Genomic DNA, 27716 nt, shown 5'->3' on the forward strand with positions numbered 1-27716 from the left:
TGAGTACAAGGGTCCCAGCACCCTTCAAATTGTTAGGTGGCATAGTGGGCTACAGGTCCTGCATATTGGGGTTACTATGTGACTCTATCACTACTGAAGTGTTGGACAGCTAGAAACGATGTGGTATTAATTTGAATATTTAGCATGCTACCCTCATTACACAGGCACAGTAATATTTTATATAACAGTAAGAATGGTAATCCATCTGCAAAGAGAATAAAACTAATTCTGAGTCTGACTTCAGACTGCTATATGTCCCTCAAGTCCCACTGAATGAGGTTAGGTAACCTTTATAACCTAATACAAAGGGAAGAGTCTCACTGTGGACAAAGCATTTCTTTAGATTCATGTCTATTTATGTGGAATCAGTGGTGGTGTTTTAAAAATCAATGATGCGAGTGACTTTAGATTTGCAAGGTGCTATTAAATGTCCTATACTGTTATTTTGTTAGAGTGGGGATTTTAGGAATTCTGTTCTAAGTTTTTTTTTTCAGTTGGCTAAAGCATTCTATGTCTGAAACTCTTGATTTTACTATAAGAATGACTTCTTTTGGAAAACCACAGTTTTAAAAAAGTCACACATTTCCTCACATTTGCTAGTCTTCTATGTGTTGTTTCTTCAGAAGATTTTGTACTTTTCTAGATATAATGTTACCGTTTATTTATTCTCATACTACAATTTGAAAAGAAGATTGACCTGACCTCAACTAGAATGAGCATATACCCAGAAGCCACTTGTAATTCTGTTTTCTTCAGGGAGGGGACTACACAGATGTGGTTGCTGGGGTTACTGAGTGAAACCTAGGCCTAGTCTTCCCTCTGCTGGTGGGCAGTATGAATTGCAGCTCTGCTTGTCTTATGTGTTGTGTTTATCAACTTCATTGTGCCCACAGCATCATGCGTGGAGAGAAAAAACCTCTTCGGCTCCTCTCCTGTTCCCCCTGTCCACAGGATCCCTCACCTGGGCTCTGTTTCTCTGTCATTCTTATTTTCACTTATTTCTGCTGTCCTCTCTACTGTTCCTCCCCTGCATGGTCTGTTTCTCGACACATCTACCTGGTTCCTTTAACTCTTTCCATTTCCATTCTCCTTCCGCCTCACCCTTCAGTTCGGTCGTTTTTTTTCTCCTTCCATATTCTTCCACTGTCTCAGCCTGTCCTAACGAGACCCTACCCATCTCACTCTGGTCTCACTCCTACTGCGGTCTTATCCTGCTGTCACTTCTTTTCTCAGCCCTGTTGTTATGGCTTTCTCCTACCTCCTCACCCTTTCTCACCGCCGGTGTGTTGTCCTGACTCAACCCCAGCACCTCACAGCTTCTGTAAAGATGCGGACTGCGGTCTCTTCCACGTTGACTGAAGAAATGAGATCTGAAGTCTGGCAGCGCTCTGTCAGTTGAAAATTAAAGGGGAACTGCAGACTGGTTATTACATCGCAGTAACAAAATAAATTCATTGACGATATAGAAAAAAATTACAAATTTGGAATTTAGCCCAAAATCATGAACTTTGTAAAAGTCATGTTGTCTCAAACCCTGGTCTCGACACAGGCGAAAACTCCCACGAACTGTGACATGATGTGGCCCTTCCTGCTCGCTAGTCACTTTAATGACTAATGTTATGCGATGTACGGGCGAAAAAGTCCAGGTTGTGCAGCAGACATTGCACCCCTGAAAGTTTGCAACGTGATCTGCATGCAGAGTTAACAAGCAAGTTCCAGTTATCGATAAAACCGTCTCAAAGTCGAGAGCAGTATTTCTATTGGATTTAAAGAGACGTATTCACAAGCCTGCTTGTTGACAGTGTAATAGGGCCACTTCACACTACTGGATGTTTTGTTGCCTCTTTCTAAATCACTTTATATGATTCTGTGCATACCTGTAAATTTAGTCTATTTTGTGATAGAAATTGGAGGTTTTACAAGTTACTTTGTACATTTTGCATTTATTGTGGTTTGAAATGCACTCATCAGTGCTGATTCTTTCTAACCCCAGAATATAAAAATAGCATTGCAGTTCCCAAGCGTACCTTACAAGCAGGTAGGAAGCCTGCACTCTCTGAACTCAGACCGTTAGGCACTCTGGGATAGCCGGGACATCCTAAGGAAAGAGAACAACAGCAACCCCAACTGGAAAACACCACAAATAGCAGCTCAATTTTGTTGAACCCCATCAAACCTATTAATCCGTTTATACAAATGTCTAAACTCCTGGTTATTGGACTTTTAAGTGCATTTAAAAACGATTCCATCGTTGCAGTTGTTTTCAGCTTGAGAGCATAACAATAAGATAGCATTAGCAGAAGTTAGCATTGCTGTCTAGCAGAGCTGGGGCCCTGGGTTCATTTCCTGGGGTTTCCTCCTATTGGTCCAGACATACTGGGAGGTTAATTGGTTTCTAGAAAAACTGTCCCTGATGTAAGTGTGTGCGTGTCTGTATTTGTGTCCGTCTGCCCTGTGATGGACTGGCGTCCCATCTAGGGTGTATCTGCCTTGTGCTCATTTTTTGCCGTTCTAAAACAGAAGGATATTGTTTCTATATTAGTTATACGTCATGCACATTTAACTCCAATTCAACTCCAATTCAACTCCATTTAAAGTTGTCAAATGAAGTTCAGAGATCAGTACAATAGATTTCGAAGAGATGTGGTACATAATTAAAAAATTAGGAGCTGTAGCAGCCAAACCAGTAAATCAATGTTTGACAACTTGTCTTTGTTTTTGAGGACTTTCAAATGCATCTCTAGTTGCTTGTGCCTCTTAGTACTGTGTCGACGTGACAGAGACGTTGATTTAATAAAATGCTTCACGTTCAATCCAGCTAGCTCTATTTATAACACAATCACGTATAAGCTTTTTAGAGTAACATACTAATCATTGAAATTGATCGAATTATTAAAATAGGTTATCTTTTCCATCGACTGAGGATGTGCTGGATATTGGAATATATTACGATTCCTCCAGTATCGAAGTGATTGCAGCGAGAGATCACCGTTTAACAAAGTTTCTTAGACGCACCTTTGCGCGAAAATGCAGTTTCTCTTAATGGATACAAGATACACTGGGATGACTTTGTGGTACTCTTGTGAACGAAACCGCACCATCCTACATACAGCCTATTCTGTGTGAGACAAATGAGTATCAAACACTTCTTAACAACTCAAGTCTACTTGTTAAAGTCTGTACCGTGAAACTCTTCGGTTGTTCAGTTACTAGACAAAGCGCAAACGTGGGTGGTTAATAACCAAGCGAGACAGATGTTTTTGTTTTTGCCCAACAAAGAGTTAACTGTAAAAAAAACATGTTATTCAGTTATTGAGTTGAATGACACAACTTAATTGCTTGTAAATTAGAAGTATTAGAAATGTACCGAGTGACCCATGAAAAAGGGGAGGCAAAGTGGACCTTAGCCAATTTTATTTGATGAGCATGATCTTTAAATGGGCAGTGAGTCGGATTTCTACTTCATTGGCAAAAGGGATGTCTGTACATAATACTGTACATCCAAATCAGTTATTATATGATATTGATATTATTTTTACAGCAACGGTGCTAGTAAAAATTGCATTGAGAGGATTCACGTACAGTAGGGCGATTAAGAGACAATCGCTGAAAGCATGTGTATTAATATGCTAAATGTAGTTTACAATAATGGAATTATCAAATAAATGGAGAAATAACGAGACTATTTACCGGCATACGTTGTCTCGTGGATAAAGGACAATAGTAGAAAAAGACCAAGTTATTATTTATGACAGATGTTCAGTGTTTCACACAGTTACCACTTTGAACACAAAAACAAACCGATAAATGTATCGCAAAGTGTGTATCGAAACTTAATATAATTAGCCAAATCCAAAAAAAGAGAAATAATGTCATTTCCAAATCGTGAAACCTTTCCACGTGCTTCCTGTAAATATGGGACTCAAAGCGTCTCTTTAAATAATTCAAAAAGCGAGTTATTAGTGTTGAGTAGCCACGGTGCGTGGCGGTCACACGGATCCTCCGCTGGTGGAGTTTGAGAAGGTCTTGGGTTGACTTGAGTGATTGATCAGTCCCTCTCCTCACCGGATAGAAGGAGGGACACAGGGGAGGGAGACAAGATTCCAGTGTTGGCTCTCGTCAATAAAGAAGCACACAGGATCAGCCCAGCTTCTGCCACCTTATTTCCCCGCTCCAAAACTTTCAAAGCAGGAAAACTGGTGCTCAGGCGGCGTCACGGGATTCGTGGACTGATGTGAAGGAAATCAATATCCAAAGCTTCAGATTTACACATTTTTTCTCTGTTCGTTTTTGGTTTGTGTTTGGGTACATCATGAAATATTTTGACATTTTGGTTTGGTTTTTATTATCTTTCAACGCAACACAAATAACACATTCTGCGGAACTTCAACCTGACATGTAAGTAAATTCGCATGCATGTTTTTTTTTTCTATTTAACGTCTAACACATTTTTATAAAACAATGTTTATGACAGACCTGTACATTGAAAACGGACACACTCACAAAAAGAAGATGCGTTGTGAAGCATTTTTGCCGGCATTTTATTTGATCAGTCACAATGATTAAAATCGGACAGACAAAACTTCCCTGAGTATAACAGAGTAGTTAACTGTGCATTGCTGTTGTATTAAATTGTTTGGTAAGGTCAGTCCAATTCTTGTATTCTTTGTTTTAATTTTGTTGGCGCATCTCCGTAAACAATCACAATATATTCGCGCATTGAAGAGCATGCGTTTCTCAGTCCGATATAGTTTCCTTTTTAAATTAAATTAGAAACGATGCAAATACGCAATCCCCATTTTTTTTATTTTTCAAAGAAAAAGCTTACAGGAAAGACCAGTTTCACACAAATACTTAAAGCTCTTTACATTTAAAAAATATACAGAATTCATACTTTTGAAAGCGTGTTCTATTCTGAACCTGTTATTATTTTATATATTATTACTATGATTTAGACATTGAAAATTAATCTAAATTTTCAAGTGTGACTAGGTGGGTTAACTGTCAGTTTATGACATGTTTTGTCAACCTCAACAAATCCTCTTGGTTTCCTCTTAACTACTTATATGAATGAAGATTCAGCTCAAGCTGTTGCATCGCTAGATGTCGCTGTCTGTGTTTCATCATTTCTCGTATCTGTGAAGAATGAATATCGTTGAAGATGTTGTATGAACTCTGGCAGACCACTGCGTTGTTGAAAGAAAAAGTTAGAAAGCTTTTTCTCTTCTTACAAAATTAAGTCACTTTACTCATATAATTATTTATTGGCTCAATTCGTTTAATGTTTAAGATCGGAAAAAGTTTATATTTGTGAATAGTAATACATCTCTTACAAAAAGTTATCTAGAAATTAAACTGCCAGAATTTTACTGCAAGTTCAACGAAACATTTAATTTGTACCCAGACAAGTCCGCATGATTAAGCCTGGATCTTAGCGTTTGGTAATGGAATTTTAATCGTTTTTCTTACAGTAAAAAACAGTTGCATATTTTGTAATAGTAAATAATATTGTTGTTGTTTTTAAATGACACATCGTAAAGAGAATAAGCTTGGAAAGTCCTTTATTTTCAAACATGTATGCTAACCCTAAGAAACAGTGTATTAAAACAATGTATTACTGCAGTACTGTATTAATTAATGATAGTTGACTGATATAATAATGTTATACATCTAGCATTAACAAGAGAAGATTATTAGGATTTTCCAAGAATTCCTGACGAGGTCCCAATGTAGTGGTTTACACATAGGAAAATCAGCACTGATCAGTAAGAGGGAGTTACTTGAACACAATAATGATTGTAACAGCATCAGTGAAATCCAGGTTGACCAGATGTGGCTAGTAAATATCATCATGGAACAAGAAAGATGAAACCTGGAGAATCTTACCTCTGGTGTTTTAGAAGATGTCTCTAACAGTGCACATTTCACTTGTGCTGAATTTCCCCTAGGACTCCCTCTTAATTTTAATCATTTCTGCCTAATCATTGTCTGGGACACTTATTAGGGAAAGAGGATATTGTCATTTAACCTTTGGCCTTTCGTTCAGACTAAGGGATTAATGGAAAATCCGATTTTTAAAATGTTTTAGTGGTGCGTGGCTCCAGGTGGGATGTTATTTGCCATGGTCCTCAGTGCATTTTTTTCTTTCCTTAAGAGAGAATGGGATAAGGAAAGCCTTTCTTTGACTGGCTATTATAAAGATAAACTTCGCTTCATATGAAATAATTGTACATTCTGCCACATAATGGAATCCAAGCCACTATGAGCACTTACATCAGCATCTATTTGCTTCATTCTAAGGGCCTGAAGTATACTTAATAATGGACTATTCTTTAATGATTGAAGAATGCTGCCCATTCATCAGAGCCTTCAGCCAACCAGTTGTCATTGTTTTGTTCAGCTGCTGTATATCTGATGCAGCAAAATTAATGAACATTGATTCCTCAGTTGGTATAATTCATCTTTAGTGTTCAGAACCTTTCTCAGAAGGCTTCTGTGATCTTCAGCGTTCACCAAATTGGCAAAAGCTGGAAAGATTGAGCAATATTAATGTTAAACCAGGTTCTAGCTGGACGTAACAGCTAGGCTGAACTTGGTAAGATTATACAGATGTTTTATTATGTTCTGTCATTTCCTTTGGTCAACAGGATGTTTTCAGTGGCAATGGTTAATTTATATTTCATGGTTTTTTGTTAGGTGCATCTCAACCCCTCTAAAAGCTGTATTCATTTAATATTTTATTTAATAGTATGTGGGGTTGAGGGCTGTTGAGAGCACATGAATTTTTGTTTCCCAGTTCAGAGAGTTTTTGTCTGGCTTGACCTGTAGTAAAACGGTGGACAAAAAGAGCAAAAGTGCCTTTTAATTCTTTAGCCGAACAAAGAGCTGTTTTCCATGAGTCTGCCTTCAGGGACAGTACAAAACTTGTGTTATTAAATCAAGAAGCCATTCTGATAATAATACAACAGGACTGGCTTACCAGAGTGTAATGTGGGAAAGCAATTTAAGCCATAAATGAAGACAAACCGTGGGAGGTCTGGAAACAGCAGGTGGTGGGAGTGAGGCTATTTCTGTCTGCATGTTTGTGGTACCAGTCCTCTCTGCACTGGGATGTTATTGTTGTTAATTCCTATGGATTTAGCATCAACTGAGTAACTAGTCATACTGTATTTTAACTGGGAAAATACATATTTCTTGGAAAGTCTTAATTCCACTTGGAACTAAGTAGGTGTAGAGAAGGCATGGCAGGGAATCCTTCAAGAAATAACTGGGTGAAAATCTTGAATCAGTGAAGTTCTAGATACAACACTAGCTGATTGGGCAAAATGTTTTTTTTTCTAGTTCAACTGATCCAGTGGATCGTAATAAAAAGATTTTATAGCAATAAAAACATTTCTAAACAATTTAAGAGTAAATCCTTTAAACAGTCACTTGCATGACACTGCAACCAGATATTTAATTGAAAGTCCCGGGATTTTGAGGTGTCATAGGTTCCTAGCTTGCGTGTCCTCACAATGGGGTCACATGGCTTACCCAGCCCCCTGACAAGACCTGTGCTTTGTCTCGAGCTCTTGCTTTCAGCACCTGTCATGCATTAGACATCTGGGTACTATATGATTAATTCCAGGGTCAGAAATCGGACTCTTTTTCTCCCATATTTCACCTTGCCTGGAGCGCAGCTTACCTCCTGGAACTTAGATTAGTGTACTAGCACACTTTCCATTCCCTGTCACCTGCGTGCCCTTTTTGTTAATGCTCAGCAGACGTTTCGGATTGCTGCTAAATGCATTTTGCCTGAGTCCTGTTCCGCATTGCATGGATCTTCTCTTAGCTCAGTGAAGTCTGCACAGCCTCTGTGCTGTGCCTGACTGTATCAGTGCTAGATCCTTTTGCGAGATGGGCCGTATCCTTTCATTTGTAAGCCTTCTTACAGTATCTCTACCTGGAAGCCAGAGTGGTTTGCATGTTAGGCATGGAGGAGAACACCCCTTCACAGACAAAAGATAACAGTCTTAGGAGCAATAACCCTTCCTTTCTTTTTTTCTTTCCTGATAATGGAATAATAATTGAGCTGTTGCCTCAGTAGTTCCTTCAGATGTCCTGTTCCAAAATGTCTGCCAAATATTTTTTTTTACAGCAAATCAGTTAGTCACTTTAGATCAACTCTACAACTGTGCTCCTCTTTAATGCTTGTTTTCAAAAGGTCCAGCTGGCACATATGAAAGGTTTCAGTGTGATCCTCTCTCAGACTGTGGTCAGTCGCAGCAGATGAAATGGTGTCCCATGTTGTTCCAGGCCCAATGTGTGCGCCGAGCAGGAAATGGCCCTGGTGGGCCACCGGCAGCCCTGTGTCCAGGCCTTCACTCGGATGGTGAAAATGTGGAAGCAGGGCTGTACTGGACACAGGTGGTGTATGGGATACGAACGAAGGTAAATTGAATTTATGCTACTTCAGGTATGGAAACAAATTGTAGATGTGAATACATTTTAAGATTAGTATGGGGTATCTTAAGTTGATAAAACTGTTGTTGTTAGTTACTTATGCTGGTAATTCATTTAAATATCATAGACATAGTTTTTGTGTAAAATGTTTGTCAAGGAAAAGTAGTAGTATTAATAATTACTTACACTTATATAGCGCTTTTCTGGACACTCCACTCAAAGCGCTTTACAGGTAATGGGGACTCCCCTCCACCACCACCAATGAGCAGCATCCACCTGGATGATGCAACGGCAGCCATAGTGTGCCAGAACACTCACCACACATCAGCTATAAGTGGGGAGGAGAGCAGAGTAATGTAGGGGGATTATTAGGAGGCCACGATTGGTAAGGGCACCGGGGTTACACCTCTACTCTTTTCGAGAAGTGCCCTGGGATTTTTAATGACCACAGAGAGTTAGGACCTCGGTTTTACGTCTCATCCGAGGGACGGCACCTGTTTACAGTACAGTGTCCCTGTCACTATACTGGGGCATTAGGACCCACATGGACCTCAGGGTGAGCGCCCCCTGCTGGCCCCACTAACACCTCTTCCAGCAGCAACCTTAGTTTTTCCCAGGAGGTCTCCCATCCAGGTACTGACCAGGCTCACACCTGCTTAGCTTAGCTTAGCTTAGCTTCAGTGGGTTGCCAGTTGTGAGTCGCAGTGTGATGTGGCTGCTGGCTGATTGGGGAAGCTATATGATTAAAACCCCGAGCATATCCATTTTCCCATGTAGGTTGTGTCTGATTTTTGGAGGGAACTTGAAGCAGTAAGTGTGATATGATACGATGTGATTGTACGTGTTCATGGGCTGTATCTGCAGGACTGGATATTACACGGCGTACAGACAGGTTTACAGCATGGACATCCACACGGTGTACAAGTGCTGCCCAGGATGGATGCAGAAGAATGATGAAGAGGGCTGTTTGCACCGTGAGTATAGTATGATACTGCAAAGTTTACCTTTTGAGGGGGGGAAAAAGAATATAAAAAGAAAATAGAATCGCTTGTAGGATTTTAAAAATAGCAGCAAGCTTTAATCCACTGCAGCCGATAAAGCTGTGGCTTGTCTTGGGTTTACCCCTGTGTGTTTTTCTCCCATCTCTACTCCACATTCAAGGCAATTGGACCAGACTTTTGTTTCTTCCAGTCTACAAACATCAGCACACTTAGCAATCCATCCATCTTCTAACTACTTTATCCAATTCAGGGTCGCAGGAGAGCCTGAGCCTATCCTGGCAAGCAACAAGCTCAAGGCAGGATACACCTTGGACAGGACGTCAGTCCACGGCAGGACACACAGGGATACACACACACTTAAAAGCAATTTTACCAGGTGCCAATTAAACTAGAAATATGTTTTTGGACTGTGGGAGGAAACTGGAGTATCCGGAGGAAACCTATGTAGACATGGCGAGAGTGAGCAAACTCCACACAGATAGCACCCCAAGAATTGAACCTAGGGCCTCAGCATTCTGGGAAAATTGGCCCTGGTGTGAGTGTGTCTGTGTGTGTGCCCTGCGACAGACTGGTACTTTGTCAAGGGCGTACCCTGCCTTGTGCCCGTTGCTTGCCAGGACAGGTTCCAGCTTCTCCCCGACTCTGAAATAGATGGACAAATTCCCCAGGTTCTGAAACTGTCACAGCCCATCCTGTCTTTCCTGCAGGATCGCCTCTAACTGAGGTTGTGACAAGGATCCTGGCATCTGGGGTTGCACTGGCAGTAAATAGGATTAAAATGTGGGGAGGTTCACCAGGTTAGGTGGTGGAAGTCTTATTTCTTGCCTCTCAAACCAACCACAGGGACTCACCTGCCCCTGAGAGAGTCTATTCAGTATACTAAGGGGTTCCAAATGGCGTGGCTGGTGAGGGAAGTGACATATCCAATTGCCGAAGCAGAAATGAATGAAAAGCAGCCGGACATCAAGAGACATGAGACTCGGTCTGCTGGTGCACCAGCCAATGCAGTGGACTCCTGTGTCTGTCTCTACAGCGGTGTGCACTGCAGGCAGCTGTTTCAATGGAGGGAGGTGTGCAGAGGGTGGATCCCAGGTCTGCAGGTGTCCAAAGGGATTCCAGGGATCCCGCTGCCAGTATGGTGAGTAAGCCAGCTGTTGCCCACAACATGCATGCCTCAAAATCCATCTTTCCATGTGGGCTCGCCAACCTTTTTCCCAACCCCCTTTTTAGCACATCACCAGTTTTCCCTCTTGAGTAGTTCCCTCCTTCCTCAGCTCAGATGCTAGTTTCAGTCCAGGACCGGTAGAATTGTGGCTGTTCTGCTGTGTATAAAACGAAAGGGAGTGCCCCTCAAACCACAATGCTTTGAACTTTCTTTATTATTACATGCAAGCAGATTCACCAAATGTGTGTTTAATGGCAAGGATCACAAGTGCCAGGTGTGGCAGATAAATCGCTTTGGAAAAAAAATCATAGTGAACATTTTCATTAACACATCCAAGAAAATTGTCCTAAACCTCAATATATTTAAGCCTATTATTTGATTGTTTTTTAAAAAAGGAACAGTTAACTTGCAGCCAGGTTGTCTGTGAATTCAGAGAGCCTCTGGACATGCCACACCTTCAGTGATGAATGTGTTTAAACGAGGGGCTTAACAGAGAGTAGGAAATGTTTTTTTTTTTTAAAGAGTTTGCCCCAGAGGTTTAGTTGGCGTTTTCTTTGGCTTTCTGTTGCAAGCTAGGGTATTTAGCATTGTGCATATATGCATAAGTCAAATTTGATTAATACTGTGCTCACTATATGCTAGTTTAAAAACAAATACACCTCTCAGATCTTTTTTCAGATTCACAAATTTTGTGTTTTAAATTCCAGTACCAGACAGTTTTATCAGAAAGATAAAATGTGCAGTGTATAGTTCAGTAACTGAGTAGATAACTTGCTCCAGATATGATTTATAAGGTCTACAGTCCTATTTGCTCAATATCTTATAGACTCCTGTGTGTGCATAAGACCCAAGAAAAGTCCTTAGCACATATACTGGATCTTGTATGATGTCAATAGAAAACATGACTGACCCAGCAAAGAAGGCACATGCAAATAAAAATGAACAGTATTTGAGAGTTTGATCTCAGAACATTATAAAGGAAGCAGCTAATGAGAAACTGAGAATTCAAACTGGCTAATTTAACAACTTTTGCCTCTCACTCCACAGGCATTTCCCCAGGAAAACCATATTTGATTTTTGTCTCATTGGCACTGTCTGTAAAATTTAGGCATTTGTTTGTTCTTTGTTGGGTTTTTTTCCATAGTCGGCTCGAAATTTTCATAGAACGGCTGAAAGCAAAACAATGAGAAAAGGCTATCAGAGCTACCGCTTTGTGAAAGAAAACTTATTGATGGAAAACAAAAAAAGTCCCTCTCATGTAACATCCCAGTGCAGAGTTTGTTTTGGGCCGCTAATTGAAGTTGATGGTCATGTTTGATGTTTGAAGTCTTGTAGCAGCTGAGAGAGCCAGAACGCTTTTCTGCTTTTTCACAAACTCGTTTTTTTTCGACCCCCCACCACACACACACCCCAGAAGACAATCAGATTCCTAGATTGTTTTGATTCACAGAGAATAATCTTAGCTTACGGCGGTCCGCTCCTCACTTCTAGAGAAAACCTGAAATTAATTATTTTGTTTATTATGTAACTAGAGATACTGTAGCCGAGACATGAGCTCTGTCACTCCTGCACTGTCACTGTGCAGGAGGCATCAGATAAATGATGTAATTTCTCATTATTTTGTTGAGAGAATGTTTAAAAATATGCCGAACTGCTCCCGCTGAGGGCAGTCAGGGAACACAGGAAGAGCAGCCTTTACAAAAGCCCCGTGCCGTTTTTTTTCTGCTGGCTTGCACTGAAAAAGGTGACTGAAGATTCAAGCAGCAGGAAACTTGCATCTATTTTAACGTTGAAGCTGAGTTCCAGGCTACTCTTTGCAGTTTCCATTCAAAGTTGTTTTTCTTTCTGTCTCTTTTACTTTGCAACACAAATATATCGTCTCTGTTTCTTCAGTCAGCAGAATGAGTGAGATTCCCTTAGATCCCCTTAAATTTAGTGTGCACATTGTGCTCCTGGAGTCTACGCTATTCATTCTATGCTTTTAACTTTATATCATGCTGTTTGTCTTTTTATTGCTGCCCTGTATTAATGGGGAGGATGAAAATGCTGTGTCTACAGAAACACCTAAGGGCTTCTCTTCTGTGGCTGTTAACAAAACCAGGAACCAGAGACTGAAGGGTGCAGCATTCTTGCTTTCTTTTCTTGTCACTGCAGGCAGGGGAGAGCACTTGTTTTTTCAAACCAGCTCCAGCACTTTTCATCCTTGTACTCCTGTTCATTTCTGCCAAGCTCTGTGTTGTTGGACATCACCCAAAGTTACAGTAATTCACCTTTATTTTCTGTGTTATTTTGTGAACAACACACATCCCCTACGAACAGCAGAATTGACTGACAGCAGAACCAAAGACTCCAGATACAGTACATCAAATAGCCTCTTGAAATTTACAGTTTGTTAACATTCCTTCTTCTGAGTCTGTTTGCTGACTTCATGCCCTGGGTGTAATTTCTGAAGCTATCAATCTAATGCTCTTCTGAGTTTGGTATGAGGCTCTTAGAGGAGACCGTAAGGCTTAAAATATGTGTATCTTCAGTCAGTTAAAAGCGCAGAAAAGCTGCCCTTTCAGTGGACAACTTTTTAATCTATTTTCCTGGCTGTGCCTCTTACACTAGTGCCCCTTAAGTTCGTCTGCTGAATAGCTTAGAGTTTGATCAAAGGCCTGAAGGATTTACCATAAGAAAGGGAGCCATATTCAGAGGCATAAATGCCTTTTCACTGAAACAGAAACTAAGAGTTTAATTCATTTTCTCCCGAATGTGTGATTAGGGAACTCTTCCCAAGTGAAAGATGCTGATGTTCTTCATCAAGTCGCGCATTGTACAAACTTCCAGTTGGAGGTGATTTTAATACTTTTGTGATCCCAACCTTCCTTTGAATGAAAAGAGTAGCATACAAAATGAGGGCAGAAAGATCTGCTCATATGCACATAAGGGAGTGAGATGTAGACTAGCCACTTTAATAGCAGAACTCTGGAGAAGTGAAAAATGGAGGGAAATGGACTTCAGGCTTTCAAATGTGTTAACACATTTTGATATGCCTTTGTTTATAAAATCTCCCTTTCTGATAAAGCTCGGGATTAAAAGCTAAGAAATACGATATGCACTGTGTGCATTCTTTCCTCCCCGGACCCCACTTACACAATTTCAATATGGACTCTGTGCGTTATCTAAGACTGAAGCTCTTACCACCTAAGGTATAAGGGGGCATAAAGGGCTATTAGTCTGAATTGCGGGGCTGGAAAACAATTCAGCTGCGTTCTCTCTGGATTTCTCACGCTGCTGCTTGCTACAGTTCTCACAAGCGACAGCTCAGCTTCTTGTTTGTGCAGAGATGCGGGCGCCGCACACAGCTGCTTGTAATTACTTGTTTAAAAAAGCAGCAATCTCCAGCCGTCATTAGGGGACGTCAGCATGCCGGTGCCTCCGAAGGCTTTGATACGGGACACTGATGGGAGCCTGGCCGTTCACTGTGTTCTTTGGGAACGGGGTTGCATTCCGCAAGGGAAACGATTAAAATGTTTCTCAAATGTCACGGTTCTTATATGAGTTTGCTTTCCAAACAAGGTTTCCAGCTCAAGTACATAAGAGCATAAGAGAGGTTAAAAAGCAGAGGAGGCCTTTTGGCCCATTTAGTTAATTTGGTTACTAGGAGGTCACTGATCTGAGGATCTCATCCAACTGGTTCTTGAAAGAAGCCAGGGACTTTGCCAGGGGCAGGGGCTTTGACAGTATTGATGGTCAGCTTGTTCCAGACTCCCACAACCCTACAGTATGTGGAAATAATGCCTCCTGTTCTCAGTTTTAATTGCACGTCCCTGATTCCCCTTGTGTCAGTTGGGTTGAGTTTGTTTGTACCTTTGAAGATTTAGTCCTTTGACCTTCCAAACTAAATAGGTTCAGTTCTTCCAGCCTGTCACAATTAGACATTCCTTGAAGCCCTAAAAGATGTCTATCTGATTGCTTTTCTCTGGACTGATTCCACAGCAGCAATAATATGTTTTTCTTAATGTGGTGATCAAAATCATGTACAAGTTCCCAAATGAGGTCTAAGTAGTACATTTAGTATTCACATAATATTCCTGGATTTACGTTCTGTGATTTTAACTTTATAACTTTTGTTATAAATCTTGAATATGTTTTTTTTTTTATTTCTTTTGCTCCTTGTACAGTGTTTGCTGATTTTCCCATGTTATTATCTTCTGAATTCTTGACTAACTTGCTCCAATACCGGAATCCAGATCTTTGATATAAATCAGGAAGAACAGTGGCCCAAATACATATCGTTGCAGTACTCCACCAATTACATCAGCCCAATTTGAGCATTACCTCCTTAAATGTAAGTTTTTAACTGAGGTTTGGGAGGGATAACAATGACAAGTTAATCACACCCAGCTGTCCCTAATTACCATCATTACAGACATTTGCTATATACTGTATATCGAGCACAAACACCCCTCTTCACTCTCGGCTCAAGCATCCCTCCTCCACCCCCACTCCAGCTTGCAGCTCCCTCTTGGTTCACTCCTTCTGAATGGGGTTCAAGCCTCCTCATCCCGTGGCAGGGAGGCTGCCCATTAATCAAGCAGGTTAAGCTTAGATAGCATAGATCAGTTGTGTGAAGATTAGTATTCTTCCAGTGCCATTCTGTTACCTCTAAGTTTTGTTTGATCCCTTCAAAATCAGCTTTCCTGAAATGATGTATTTATTTTTGGAAACATGTAAGGTTTCATTGCATCAAAGCATGTCATATTGCATTCACAGCTCAATAATGACATCTCTATTTTAGTGGTTTGAAAACTAGACTAATACAAAGGTATTCCTACTTAAAGGCTCTCTGAGAGACTGAGAAATGAAACAGCCATAAGCCAAGTGTGGGCAACTGCTGGCATTCCTATTGATTTTTTCCTCCCAGTCTGTGTGAAGAAAGTTGACATCTTCAATTAAAATCAGTTCTTCTTTTTTTTCCTGAATGCTCATTTTTCAAGTGCTATACCTCCCCCTGCTCCTATCTATCTGGTCTCTGTGGAACTCTACTATGTGCCTGCTGTGGTATATTCTGTATTCCACTTACATAATTCCCTGCTAATCAAGTACAGTAGTTGCATTGCAGTATATTCCTAATTGTCTTAGTATGTAGGTATAAGCACTTATTTAGTTGGTGCTTTGATGTTTTGCTTTTCCTTCGAGTTCTCCCTTTCACTTTACCCTATGTTTATCATCTTTGCAGAAATTCTTTGGATTTATTCATCTATGGTTGTAGTTTCCATGCTTAGAAACTTCTCTGTGCCAAGACATCTGGTCCCCCCTCATTTACTCACAACCCATCACATGTGTAAAGATGTTGGTTAAGTGAAGTTTAGATAACATGAAGTGCCCTTCAGATTTATTCATTACCCTGATGAAATTGGGCCAAAAACACCACCACCTCTGACAGCTGCAAACTCTGCTTCACTAAGAAGACAGGATTTTCTGCCATAGGTGCTGTCTTAGGAGTAACGTCACGTCTGTTACCAGGCTCAGTGCAACTGAATCCTGTTACACACAAAGCAAAGTCATATTTGTCATAAATGAAGTCCAGGAAACACAAAGCTCACATTTATTCACACACTTGTACTTAGTATTTTGTAAATCCTCTCCTGGAAGGGACTACATTGACCAAACACTTCCTTTACTTCTGGCACTTCTAAGGGAGGTGTTTTATCCATTCCTCCTGGCATAAGTTAGGTTCTAGGTCCTTCAGGGTTTTTGGTAAACTGCCATCCTGAGTTAAGTATCTGAATGTCAGTCTGCATATAGCTCTGGGTCAATGTCATGCTGGAGTGTCAGTTTTCACTCAAGCTTGAGCTTCTTAGCAGAAGGATCCAGGTGTCTAGCCAAAAGGTCCTGGTTTATGTTGGAATTCATGATTTTAATAAGGTTTCCAGGACTCCTCTATTTTACATATTTTCTCGAGTTGCCTCTGTTTGTGTTCCACCCTCTAAAAGGGCTCCTTCTTTGCAACTTGTCCCCCAACCTGTGAAGGTCAATGACTATTTGCCTGCAGTCTTTGGAGAGACCATTGACCTTAATTATGAAGATGCATGATTGAACGCTTTCAATGTGTTATTCACTTTTATGTCCCAGGGAAATTCATTGGAGATCTTTATGTAGCTCTGGAAGATTCTGGAGCACTTCCAAAGTGCAGATTATTTTGGTTGTTTTTATAGAGTTAGTTACTTAAATACTTAGGTGTGAATAAACATGACCCCTTTGTTCAACCCTTTTCTGGAATTCAGTGAATTGATTATGACAAATATGCCTTTGCTCTGTTCAATGCTGTGGCAAATACAATATTATATACTGTATTTAGAATTTTACGCAAGGCACATACAGTAATCCAATCCAGAATTAATTCTGTTATATTCTGTTTTACATAGTTGTTTCATTGGGGTTTTGAGTAAATCAGAGTATATCTTAGAGGTGAAAATCAGTTTATCAGATTTCTTGTCTACAAATGGCACCTCATAAAATCTGCCTATGACATTTTAGCCTGTAGACTCATCACTAATGGTCACATTTCCTACAACCATAAACTATTAATATGCATGTATAGTTAAGTGTTGTTTGAAAAAAATATTATATTTCTTTATATTATATTTCTAAGTATAATTGGATCATGAAACTTATAGTAATAATGAAAATCAGAGTAATACCAAAAAATATTAGGAAGTCATGTAATCTTCATGGTCTTCTTTTTGTAAATGAATCAAGATAATGTTTACAATAATTGACTTAAATTAACTTTAAAAATACAAAGCATATTATAATATGAAACAAGGGCACTTTTGAATCTCACTGTAATTTTTTATATTAATCTCACAAATATTTTTTCCTAGACCATTTATCTATTGCCATAATATTTACAAGTGCATTGTAGAAACATCTTCTTTTAAAATTCTGTATTCTTGCCATTTCTTAGCAGACATTCCAGGTGAAAATACTTGTATCAATTTTAACGATGACATAGTCAATTGGCATTGTTTTGCTGTACATAGACAAGGACAGGATAAGGCCCTGTAAGACAATCATTGGTTCTCTGAGAGAATTATCTCTCAAAGAAGTAAAAAGTAATTTACTAACTTTTTTCCAGAGTCATTTTTTTGTTTGCTATTAAGAATTACATGAATAGCACCGAGTAGTGATCTGGTCTCATACCTAGAAGGTTGTGGGTTTGAGTCCTCAAAGCACACACTTTGTGGGGAAAAAGAGGTAGTAATGCACTCTCACCGTGCTTAACGAAATTGAAGCCAAGATAAACTCTGCCCTTATAAGCCCCTAGGTCCAAGTATGGATGACCTACTAATTAGAGTTTAGCTGTAATTAAGGCAATTAGTGACTTAAGGGGTCTGACCTTTTGTAAAAGGTCCAACCTGATTTCCACATTTCATGAAGCAAAAAATACTGATTTTAATCAATGAAATTGTTAGAGAAATCTACACGTGACTTGTACTGTATGCAGTGTGTTAACCACAGTGGTGTGCTGGCAGTACCTAGCTCATGTCTGTGTCCCACTTTGTAAAGGGCATTTAGCAAATGTGATGGCTTGTTGTTTATTCCATGCAATTCTGTTTCATTCTGTTTCTGCTTTCTAGTGTGTGTAACAACATGTTGATGACCTAAAAGGCTAAAGACTGTGTTGGCTGTTTTCATAATCTTACCAACAGACAAGCTGTGATTAGATCACTTTGTGAAAAAAAAAACAGTAGAAGAAAACCTGTCACTTTTAGTAGTGTTTTGCTTCCATAAATAAGGGCTACAAAGTTAAGGAATAAAGTGTCAAGTTTTCAAAATATAAGGTTTGGAGAACACATATGCCAGGAAAATGTTTGGAATCACCCCAGTTTTTGGAATGAAAGCAAGGCCAGGATATATTTACATCTGTAAAGGCAATAAAGGGACCAGATCTGATGACCGTTGAGGTCTTCCGGAAAGGAATGTTGTGGAACATCAAAATTAATCAAGTGGGGGACAGGAACATATGTATTCCTGCAATTCAGCTTTCTGTTGCTTGACTAAGCAGAGGTGAACTCTGACATAGAGAGGGACTTCTAATTGTGGTATCTGTAGGTGATGACAAGGCCTGGAGAATTTCTATGCAGCGAAAAAAAACCCTTTATGTATTACCTTCCTATTTTATATTAAAGCCAGTGCATTCATATACGCAAAAGAAGTATATTTAATTACATTTATTTTTGAAGTTCTGAGTATCACCACTGTGAAAGAGGCTGTAATCCTGAAAGTGTAATCTATTCTTTCTTAGAGCTGTGCAATGCAGTTTTTTTTTGTAAATTTTGGGCAACAGTGCCAATTTCCTACCTAACGATTGCATTGCAATATTCCCATAATTTTATATTGCAACTGTGTTCTTACAGTAGGTTCTTTATAAGGGACCTTTAATTAAGACAAAGTACCTTAAAGACATATAGTCCTTCTGTGTTGCATTTATTGAAATGGATACAAGGGGGCATCCATTTAAAATAATTATTGTCTCAATTATTCTTGCAGAAATCATAAGGTTACAAATGAGAGGGGTACAGTACATTCAGTGACCTGCAGTTTCAGTTTGCACATGCGTTCTTGGATTCATGCGTCATTGTTTGCGACTTGATTAGTTCTAAGTGCCTTTGACATTTCTGATTATGTGATTCAGATCCCCTTATAGTCTTCTCTGAATTATACATTGATCTGCATGTGTGAATTTTGTATGTACCAGGAATATAGGAGTTGAAATCTCATGGAGTGTGAAGAAATGACATGAAAAATGTTTCATTTTGAGAGCCTTGTGGACAGCCAGCTTTGATTCACTTTCGGGATTCGACAGGACAGGATTTCATTAGCAATCCAGGAGATTTAAGGATTAATTGCAGTGCAAGGGCTAAGAGAAAACAAGGGAAACATTAATCTTAGGCGCATCTGGGACAGAAAGCACAAGACACAGAGCCTTCACACAGAGTCACAAGAAACAAGCACAACCATGTGTAATGATGATTCTTGGACCATTATGCTAGTAGCAATCAAGTGAGCTAGACAGGTTTTTAGGTCTCCTCTCAGTTTGACCTTTCTCTTGTTTTAGGGTTTAAAGTTTTATCAAAAAGACGTGTGCCTTTAGCAGTCAATATTGTTCTACGTTCAGTAAAAGAACTGAAAATCATTACTGGAACCAAGAGAATTTTTTTGCTCTTTCAGTGCTTTTGAGTATTTCACGGGAAATTCAATGTACAGTAGATGTATAAAGATCTGGTAGCTAGACGTCACAGGAATGTGCTTCAGGATTTTTGCTACTACAATACTTTTTGTTTTAAATCCAGCTCAATAAAATTGCAATGGCACAAGGGCAAAACCCACACAAAGGCCTTTCCTCGGTTTTCAACAGTTCTAACCACAGGGTTAGTTTCTTTCCCATCTACACACCCATTTTCTAACCACTTCATTCGAAACAGGGTTGCAGGCAGGAGCCGGAGCTTATCCCAGCAAGCAAAGAGCACAAGGCAGGGCACACACAAAACACAAACACACTCCCATCAGGGCCAGACGCTTATTGACCTACCAGCATGTTTTTGGATTGGGGGAGGAAACCGGAGCACCCAGAGGAAAGCCACATAACCATAGGGAGAACATACAAACTCCACACAGATAGCACTCCAATCTGGAATTGAACCCAGAGCCCCAACAGTGGGAGGCAGTAATTGCTTACCACCGTGACACCTTCTTTCCTATAAATCACTATTTAAAATTAAATTGCTTTTCTTTTACTGTTTTAACCTTACTAATGTTTCCCTCTGAATTCCAAGAGCTTCTGTCCTCACTACCCTGCTTTACGCACTTTAAATGTTGCATCACCTTGCACTGAAGTACTTGAACTAGGTAGATACAAGTGGGAGGGGAGAAAAGGAAACAACTGTTACTTCATCCGATACAATTCACTAATCATTGAATTATCACCTTTTTGATTCAAAGCACTTGTGATGAGCTAAGCAAAGGTTTTCAGAAAGGACCTGTTTGAGTTGAAGCTAAAAAGGAGGCTTGACTTCTAATTTAAATAATTAATCAATTTAGTTAAATGTTATGAAATCTAACAGATCTGCAGGTGTTGGGAGCTGGAGCCCAACTCTGTCCTCAAAATATGTACTGTACATGTATTTAGAATATACTGTACATTCACATGCCCACAACACCACCATTGTTGAGCAGTTGTGCTACAGTTTACAGCTGAAATGACAGCACTTATACGTAAGATAAAAAATGACAAGGAGGACAATAAGTGTCTTTTAATAAACCAAAAGTTAAATATAGTGAATTAATCAGTGCATAGCTGGAAGGAGATTAGAATAAGTTTTATTTTTTACAGTCTGTCAAACAGCAATGAAACTCCTTAGCAGTGTGCAACATCTTAGAACTTAATTAACATTCTTCTTACTGTTTTTGAGGCTTTTATTCTACTGTTAAATGCTCCCTTTACATCTTCTCTGAATGCAAACCTTGGTGTATGAAGATGTTGCCAATCATTAGACTCTGATGTAAGAAACATATTGAACATATGGAAGCAACTGCTACAGTTCAGTGCGTTTTGTACCCCTAATAGCACTAAAAATTAGAATTTGTTCAATGAGATTGCCTGATTGAAGTCAGCATTCAGAACTGGCTGCTTTAACCTTATTTGGGCTTGAACAAGTGGGATTTTAGCCAAGAAATGGCAGCAATGCATGATTTCATGACTGTGATCTTGAACTTACATCAGCCCGATCCCACTGCCAAATAAAAGTAGGAACAAATGGTGCAATTTTGAATGGGCAAGTAGGACTGGGGTCAGCCACGAAAAGCTTTATTATCACAGCAAGATTCAGTTTGAATGGGGACAGCAAAGCCCTGCAGATATTTAAACTGATGCCTTAATGAAAGCACATGTTTGCTCTCAGCCTTAAGCACAGAAATCTATTTAGCAAAGAAAGATTAATAGAGTATCATCTACACTCTTAATCCTCCTTTGTATAATGCACTTGTATGAAAAATGCCTTTACCCTCAAATATATGCAAGCCATCTGAAAAGGGGTCTCATCGTAGTACTTGAGCCTTAGATTTACAACAGGGTTTTTGCTTTATTTACATTGGCCCAAGAAGTTAAACCAAACAGTCTAGGAGAAGAACCGTGAACCAGATCCTGAGATATTAAATTTGCATTACTGTTCCCATATAATGTTTAAAATATCTTTTACGTAACATGAGCTTAAGTCCTTATTGTGACATGCTTGTGTAGAACCTATTTGTTCCCTCTGCTGGACAGCAGCGGACATTAAGGTTTGTGGGAGTGTGGATCAAGCTGCCCAGCTATGTTGTTGACACCAATACCCTGGTTTCTTTCAAGAAGCAGCTGGATTAGATCTTGGGATCAATGTGGTACCAACCACCAAATGGGCCAGATGGGCCAGCTGGACTGCTCTCGTCCCCTATCTTATGTCTATGAAGTTTTGTTTATAATAAATTATACAAGTCAAAGAACTCTAGAGGACAGCTACAGGTACAGGTAGATTGTGTTGTGTCACTCTTTACATTTATGACATTATAATGCTGTAAATATTATTTTTCTGTTGATAGGGAATAAATCTGCAAGACTGAAGTATTGCACTTTCACGCCGTATAAAATCAGTCGGTCTGGACTCGCAGCTTTTTCGGATTAGATAGCCATTGTTTACAATTGTCGTGAATTGAATTTGATAAAAAGTAATGGAATTAGAAAGGACTTGGTGCTGTTAAAATACGTAGCTGACGTGATCCAGTTCATCAGCTAGGATTTAATTGAAGGAAGACCATAACACAAACTTAATTATCTATTCTGATATCCCTACTGCAATTTTGGTTTTAAATTTATATATAAATTTACCCAAACCAAAAAGTATAAGAGTAAAACAATCGAGAACATTGATCAAAGCTATTGCAAGTGAATGAGATTCAGTCATGTTTGGTTACAAATTTTGATCTGACCGACTCAGTTCTGGGATACAAATACAATGTGGTGCACCAAAGCAACAAAAAATCACTCGTCCTAAACCTGATTTGGGCCCCAAAATCCAGCGCTGAACTTAAAAATTGTCCAGGTAGTGCATGAATGTTAACCCTAACCCTAGCTGGGATGTTAAAAGAGCATTTCCGCGCTCTACTGTATATCTGAACCTCTCTGGGAATCTGATTTTGACATGCTCCCCAAACCAAAAAGTATGAGTGGGAAACAATCAAGACCATTAATCAAAGCACTTGCAAGTAAATAAGATTCAATAATGCTTGGTAACAAATTTTGATCCGACCCACTCAGTTTTGGGATACAATTACGGCGCGGTGCACCGCGGCATCCAGGACCCAGAGAGTTTCCGGAAAAAAAATTCAGTTAGGATAAAAAAATCACTTGTCCTTAACCTGACACGGGCTCCAAAATCCAGCACTTAAAAACTGTCTGAGTAATTCATGAATGTTAACCCAAACCCTAGCTGGGGTGTCAACTGAGCATTTCCACAATGGGCATCGGATTTTGACATGTATTAAGTAATATATCATGGGTAGTGCAGTGGTTACCACTGTAGCCTTGCAGTACTGGGGCACTGTGTTTAGTTCTGGACATAGGGTGGTATCTGCATTGAGTTTGTGTGTTCTCCCCAAGTTCGTGTGGGTTTCAGCCGGGTGCTGTGGTTTCCTCCCACACTCCAAAGACGTATGTACTGGTAGATTAATTGGCTTCTGGGAAAATTGGTGTGAGAGTGTACATGTTTATGTTTGTGTCTGTGTTTCTCCCATTACTTGCTGGGATAGGCTCTGGCTACTCTGCGATGCTGAATCAGTGGTTAGAAAATGGATGGATAATATATGATTATATATATTATAATATATAATCATCTGTATACCTGTATAAAAGAACAAGTAAAGCTTTATTCAATGCTGAAAAGAGAAGAAAAACACGACATTCCGGCTGTGGAGCCTTCTTCAGGTGTGCCTGAAGGTGAGTCTTCTTCAGCCGTCTCACACCCGAAGAAGGCTCCACAGGCGGATTTTTTTGTTTCTTTTCTTCTCTTTTCAGTTTGGACTGAAGCTTTACTTGTTCCTTTACAACCTATGCAGCCTACCCTGACACAGCTACCTACTTGATCTATATACTGTATAACATTATTGTATTGTTCTAATGTAATTTACTGTGCATTGATAAGATCATTTAAATACTTTTTGACCCACCTTAGTGTGAAATTCATTTATGAAGGCAAAGTAAGAACAGAGTATTAAAATGGAACTAATAGTTAATATCTGGTTCTAGTGTTTCACTTTTACCACTGTAAGCTGTTTCTAGCATGCATGTATGGTCTTCTCATATGCAGGCATTATTAGATTTGGATAACCTAATTCAATAAAGATTCCTGGCAGTAAGGGAAATAATGAAGTCCCACATATGAATTATTCTGAAACAAAATTATGCCATTTATAACTCTTCATATGGTTGAACGGAAGTATTGTAGACCTACTGAAGAAAACATCTCTCTTTGAGGTCCACTGACTAGACCCCTGTTCTTTTTAATAGTTTTATACAAGAATGTTATGTACTATAAAAATAAAATTTAAATCCTAACTACCTCTTTGATTGGATTCAAATTATGAATAAAGCTGTGTAAAAAACACTATTGGTATTATCAAATTACCAGTCAAAAGAACAATTTGTTCTTCAGAACATTTAAATATGTAGACCTTTGTAACTGGAAAATGTGTTCTGACAGTGTCAATTGCTTTACTACATGCTTTCTAGGCAAGACTGACCAGGGGAATGTTGTTCTTTTCAAATTTCCATCACTATAAAAATGACTGCTGAAGCAAATTCTCTTTATTCTCCCACTGAAGCTTAAACCCTGAATGGTACTTTGCCAGGAACAGCAGGGAACTGTTACGACACAGGCCTTTAATCCACGACTTCTGTTCCAGCCCTGGGTTTTGTCTGTTCTTTGTTAACCACAGTCACCACTGTAACTGGCTGTCTTAGTAATGGCATATGTCACATGTGTGATTGGACCCTGGATTCAAGCTGCTGTCTCAGACACACCTCTGAGCTCCCGAACCACATAACCAGACATCAAGCCTGACATCAAGAATAAGAAGGTTCCCTGACACAGGGTTTTTAAATGCTCTTGAGAAACAAATGGGAATGATATCACAGACTGACTATATATGACCCTAAGTATGTACAGTATGAGCCCTGTTAAATTAATTTCCTCAGCTTTCTTCAAATTGTTTGATGGTCTAATTTCTATTTATGCAGAATTAGGACAAGATTATGGTTCTTGTCATGTCAGCAAAACTGGTCATTTTATAGATTCATATTACTTCAAGAAAAAAGAGTCCATTGAAACTGAGTAGTTGCTCATTTCCCGGGATAATCTTTGTCCATAAAACTTATAGTGACTAGAGTGGATCCTGCAGTGTCAGTTGCAGCCAGACCTTAGTGTTCTGTCTCATCTGAAGGATGGAGCTCAGAGGTTGAGTTATATACTCAAGGTGACACATGCTGAGTCAAAGGCTCATGGGGTTTATGTACCAAGTATCTTAACTACTGGAGTACCTCTCCCTGCTGTCCCCCTCTGCTTTCCTGTACCAGTGGTTTAAGACTCTAATGAAAACCAGAAGAGTGACATTAAACCCCTGAGTACATTAAACTTCAGTACTTCTATACATTATAGACAGAAAGGCCTGTACAATAAAACTCATTAATTGTCAGTTTGGTGGTTTAAGCAAGACAGAGAGTAAACAGTCTGTTTCCTGCACAGGGAGCAGCTCAAAACGGAATCCAGAAAGAGCTGATTAAGTAATGGTTCACTTACCAAAGCCAAAGCCTGCCATGTACAAATTTAAGATTTTAAGAAACACTGCCTTGAATTTTCTTTCAATTAACGTAACACGTTAGTACTGTATAGTAATTAGACAAAGAGAATAAGTGGCTCAAAATTAAAAAAAGGTATTTTCAACATTTTTGGAGTATTTATAAATGTTTTAAGCATTCGAAATAGACTTGAAGTGAATTATGCAGCTGAAACTGTAAACGAAAGCCATTAACGTAAGATTTAGCTTCTTTTTGGCAAGAGACTTAGTTAATCTGTGCTAGATTTGTAAATGTAACAGCTAGACTGGTATCACGTCTATCTTAAGCACACACATGGGTTTTATCCAAGTCAGCCATTCGAAGTGCAGAATCTGGATTCTGTCTTGTTTATTTCAGGCTGGCTAGCCAGAAAGGCAGAGGTTATGTCTTGTGTGGCTTTTGCTTTTAATACTATTTAAGGGCAAGGGGAGTCAGCTGCTCTCAGAAAATTGCTTGAGCTCTGCTTTTTATCCCATAAAGATACAGTGGATACTGTTGAAAATGTAACTATTACTGTCATTAAAAAATCATTTCATTATTGGAATTAATGAAAATAAAAGGACAGCTCTTGATTGTATTTTGTAGTTTTTTGTACCTTCTGCATATGCTGTACACATGTAGGCATACACATACTGTATAGAGTACTTTAAGAATTTAATAGCAATAATTATGAATTATTCTTTAAATGACATAGGCAACACTGGTATTAAATTGATCATTTATGACTGAGAGTGATACACCTGAATGACTTGGATGGGTAACTAAAACACTTTATAAGTGCTGAAGTCATTTAACATGTTGGGTGTTAAAGCTATAAGAAAGCATAGATAGGAGCTGATATGCCCAGACACTTATCAAAAGCTCAACTCTTTCGTGCCAATGGCAAGTTCAGTAGTTCGGTCAAATTCTGTTTGCAATGAAACCAGACAATGATTAGAATGGGATAGCTTACATAATATTATTGCCATTAATGTGCCTAGCTGAGGAAATTACAGCACTGGCCATAAGATCAAGGCTGCCAAAACCCTCCTTGCCTGTAAGGAATGAGCGAGGGAGGCAGCTACCAGGGCGAAGGTGGGGTGGAGGGAGGGGGGCTAGAGAAGATGAAAAGCTGTACAAAGCAGGCAAGCATGCTTAAGAGAATGTAAGTGGAAGATTACTATTCGACTTCCTAAACATCTGTTTAATTGGTCCATTTGGGGCAGTACCTCAGGTAGACCTACTAGCAATGGAATCAAATCCTCTTTATTGATTTGTGTACATTAACTGGATGTTCAGCACCGGTGGTACAAACACACAGAAGGATAAGTTAATTGTTAGTGTTCTATGGACCAATTGATGGGGCAGACCACGTTTGATGTGCGCAGGCCCATTAAGTCACTTGTAACAATTGATTACTGGCTGTACTTCACTGATCAAGTCCTAAGAGGTCACTTGCTTACTTTTGATGTGGAGTCATCCTGACATGACAGCATTCCAGCAGGTTGGCTCTTGTCCTCATGCTTCTTGTGTAACTATGGCTTCAGTGAGATGGGAATGTGACAGTTATACCATTGATAGCCTACTTGCCAGTGATCCATTGATCCTTTATTAATCAGCTAGGAAACCATGTGGAATCTAGGGCTCAGAGATCGATGAACAGACATGTACTTGTCCAGGCTCTTCAAGTGGAAACAGACAGAATCGCACGACAGAATCTGCAATTTGGTTAAATGCCTGGATCGCAAATGTACAACTTGTTTTGCTTACACTGTTGGTTACACACTGGAGTTCACCTGTGACTGTCACAGTAGACCCCTGTTTACCAGTCCTGTCGATGGTAAATGTTAATCAGCATAAAGAATTTACCTGTGCATTTTCTGTTCAATAAAATCTCAGTGCACATGCTATAAAATGTAAGTTGTGCATTTGCTGCATAAGTGTTATGTTTCCTTTGGAGCTCAGAATAGTTATTTTTAGCTTTTGAACTTACAGTGATTTTTGCTCTTCCAAGACCAAACGTGTCATCCTCATTAGAAATTGGGGCTACACACAGCTGAGGTGATGGGCTGTTATAGGTGTTATGGCAAGTCAGCAAATACAGAAGTGAGATCCCAATTTCAGCCATCAGAGGGCACTAATGCCCCCTAAAGTGCCTATCAGAGGGCATTAATGTCCTCTGAATTAAAGTGCTAAAGTTTTATGTAAGAAA

General features: G+C 39.4%; 1 protein-coding gene across 1 annotated transcript in view; it reads left to right on the forward strand.

Moving 5' to 3' along the window:
- Window positions 1-3977: 3977 nt before the first annotated feature.
- The window catches only part of egfem1 (EGF-like and EMI domain containing 1), a 96108-nt gene continuing 72369 nt past the window's right edge, over window positions 3978-27716 (forward strand). Inside the window, exons 1-4 of the mRNA XM_088610704.1 lie at window positions 3978-4398; window positions 8296-8430; window positions 9307-9416; window positions 10477-10581. Coding sequence (XP_088466830.1) covers window positions 4313-4398; window positions 8296-8430; window positions 9307-9416; window positions 10477-10581 — 436 coding nt within the window. The 5' untranslated portion in view covers window positions 3978-4312. The remainder of the gene's footprint in view (window positions 4399-8295; window positions 8431-9306; window positions 9417-10476; window positions 10582-27716) is intronic.

Source organism: Lepisosteus platostomus, chromosome 2, assembly GCF_059453375.1.
Source record: "Lepisosteus platostomus isolate fLepPlt1 chromosome 2, fLepPlt1.hap1, whole genome shotgun sequence".
NCBI classification, from domain to species: Eukaryota; Metazoa; Chordata; class Actinopteri; order Semionotiformes; family Lepisosteidae; genus Lepisosteus; species Lepisosteus platostomus.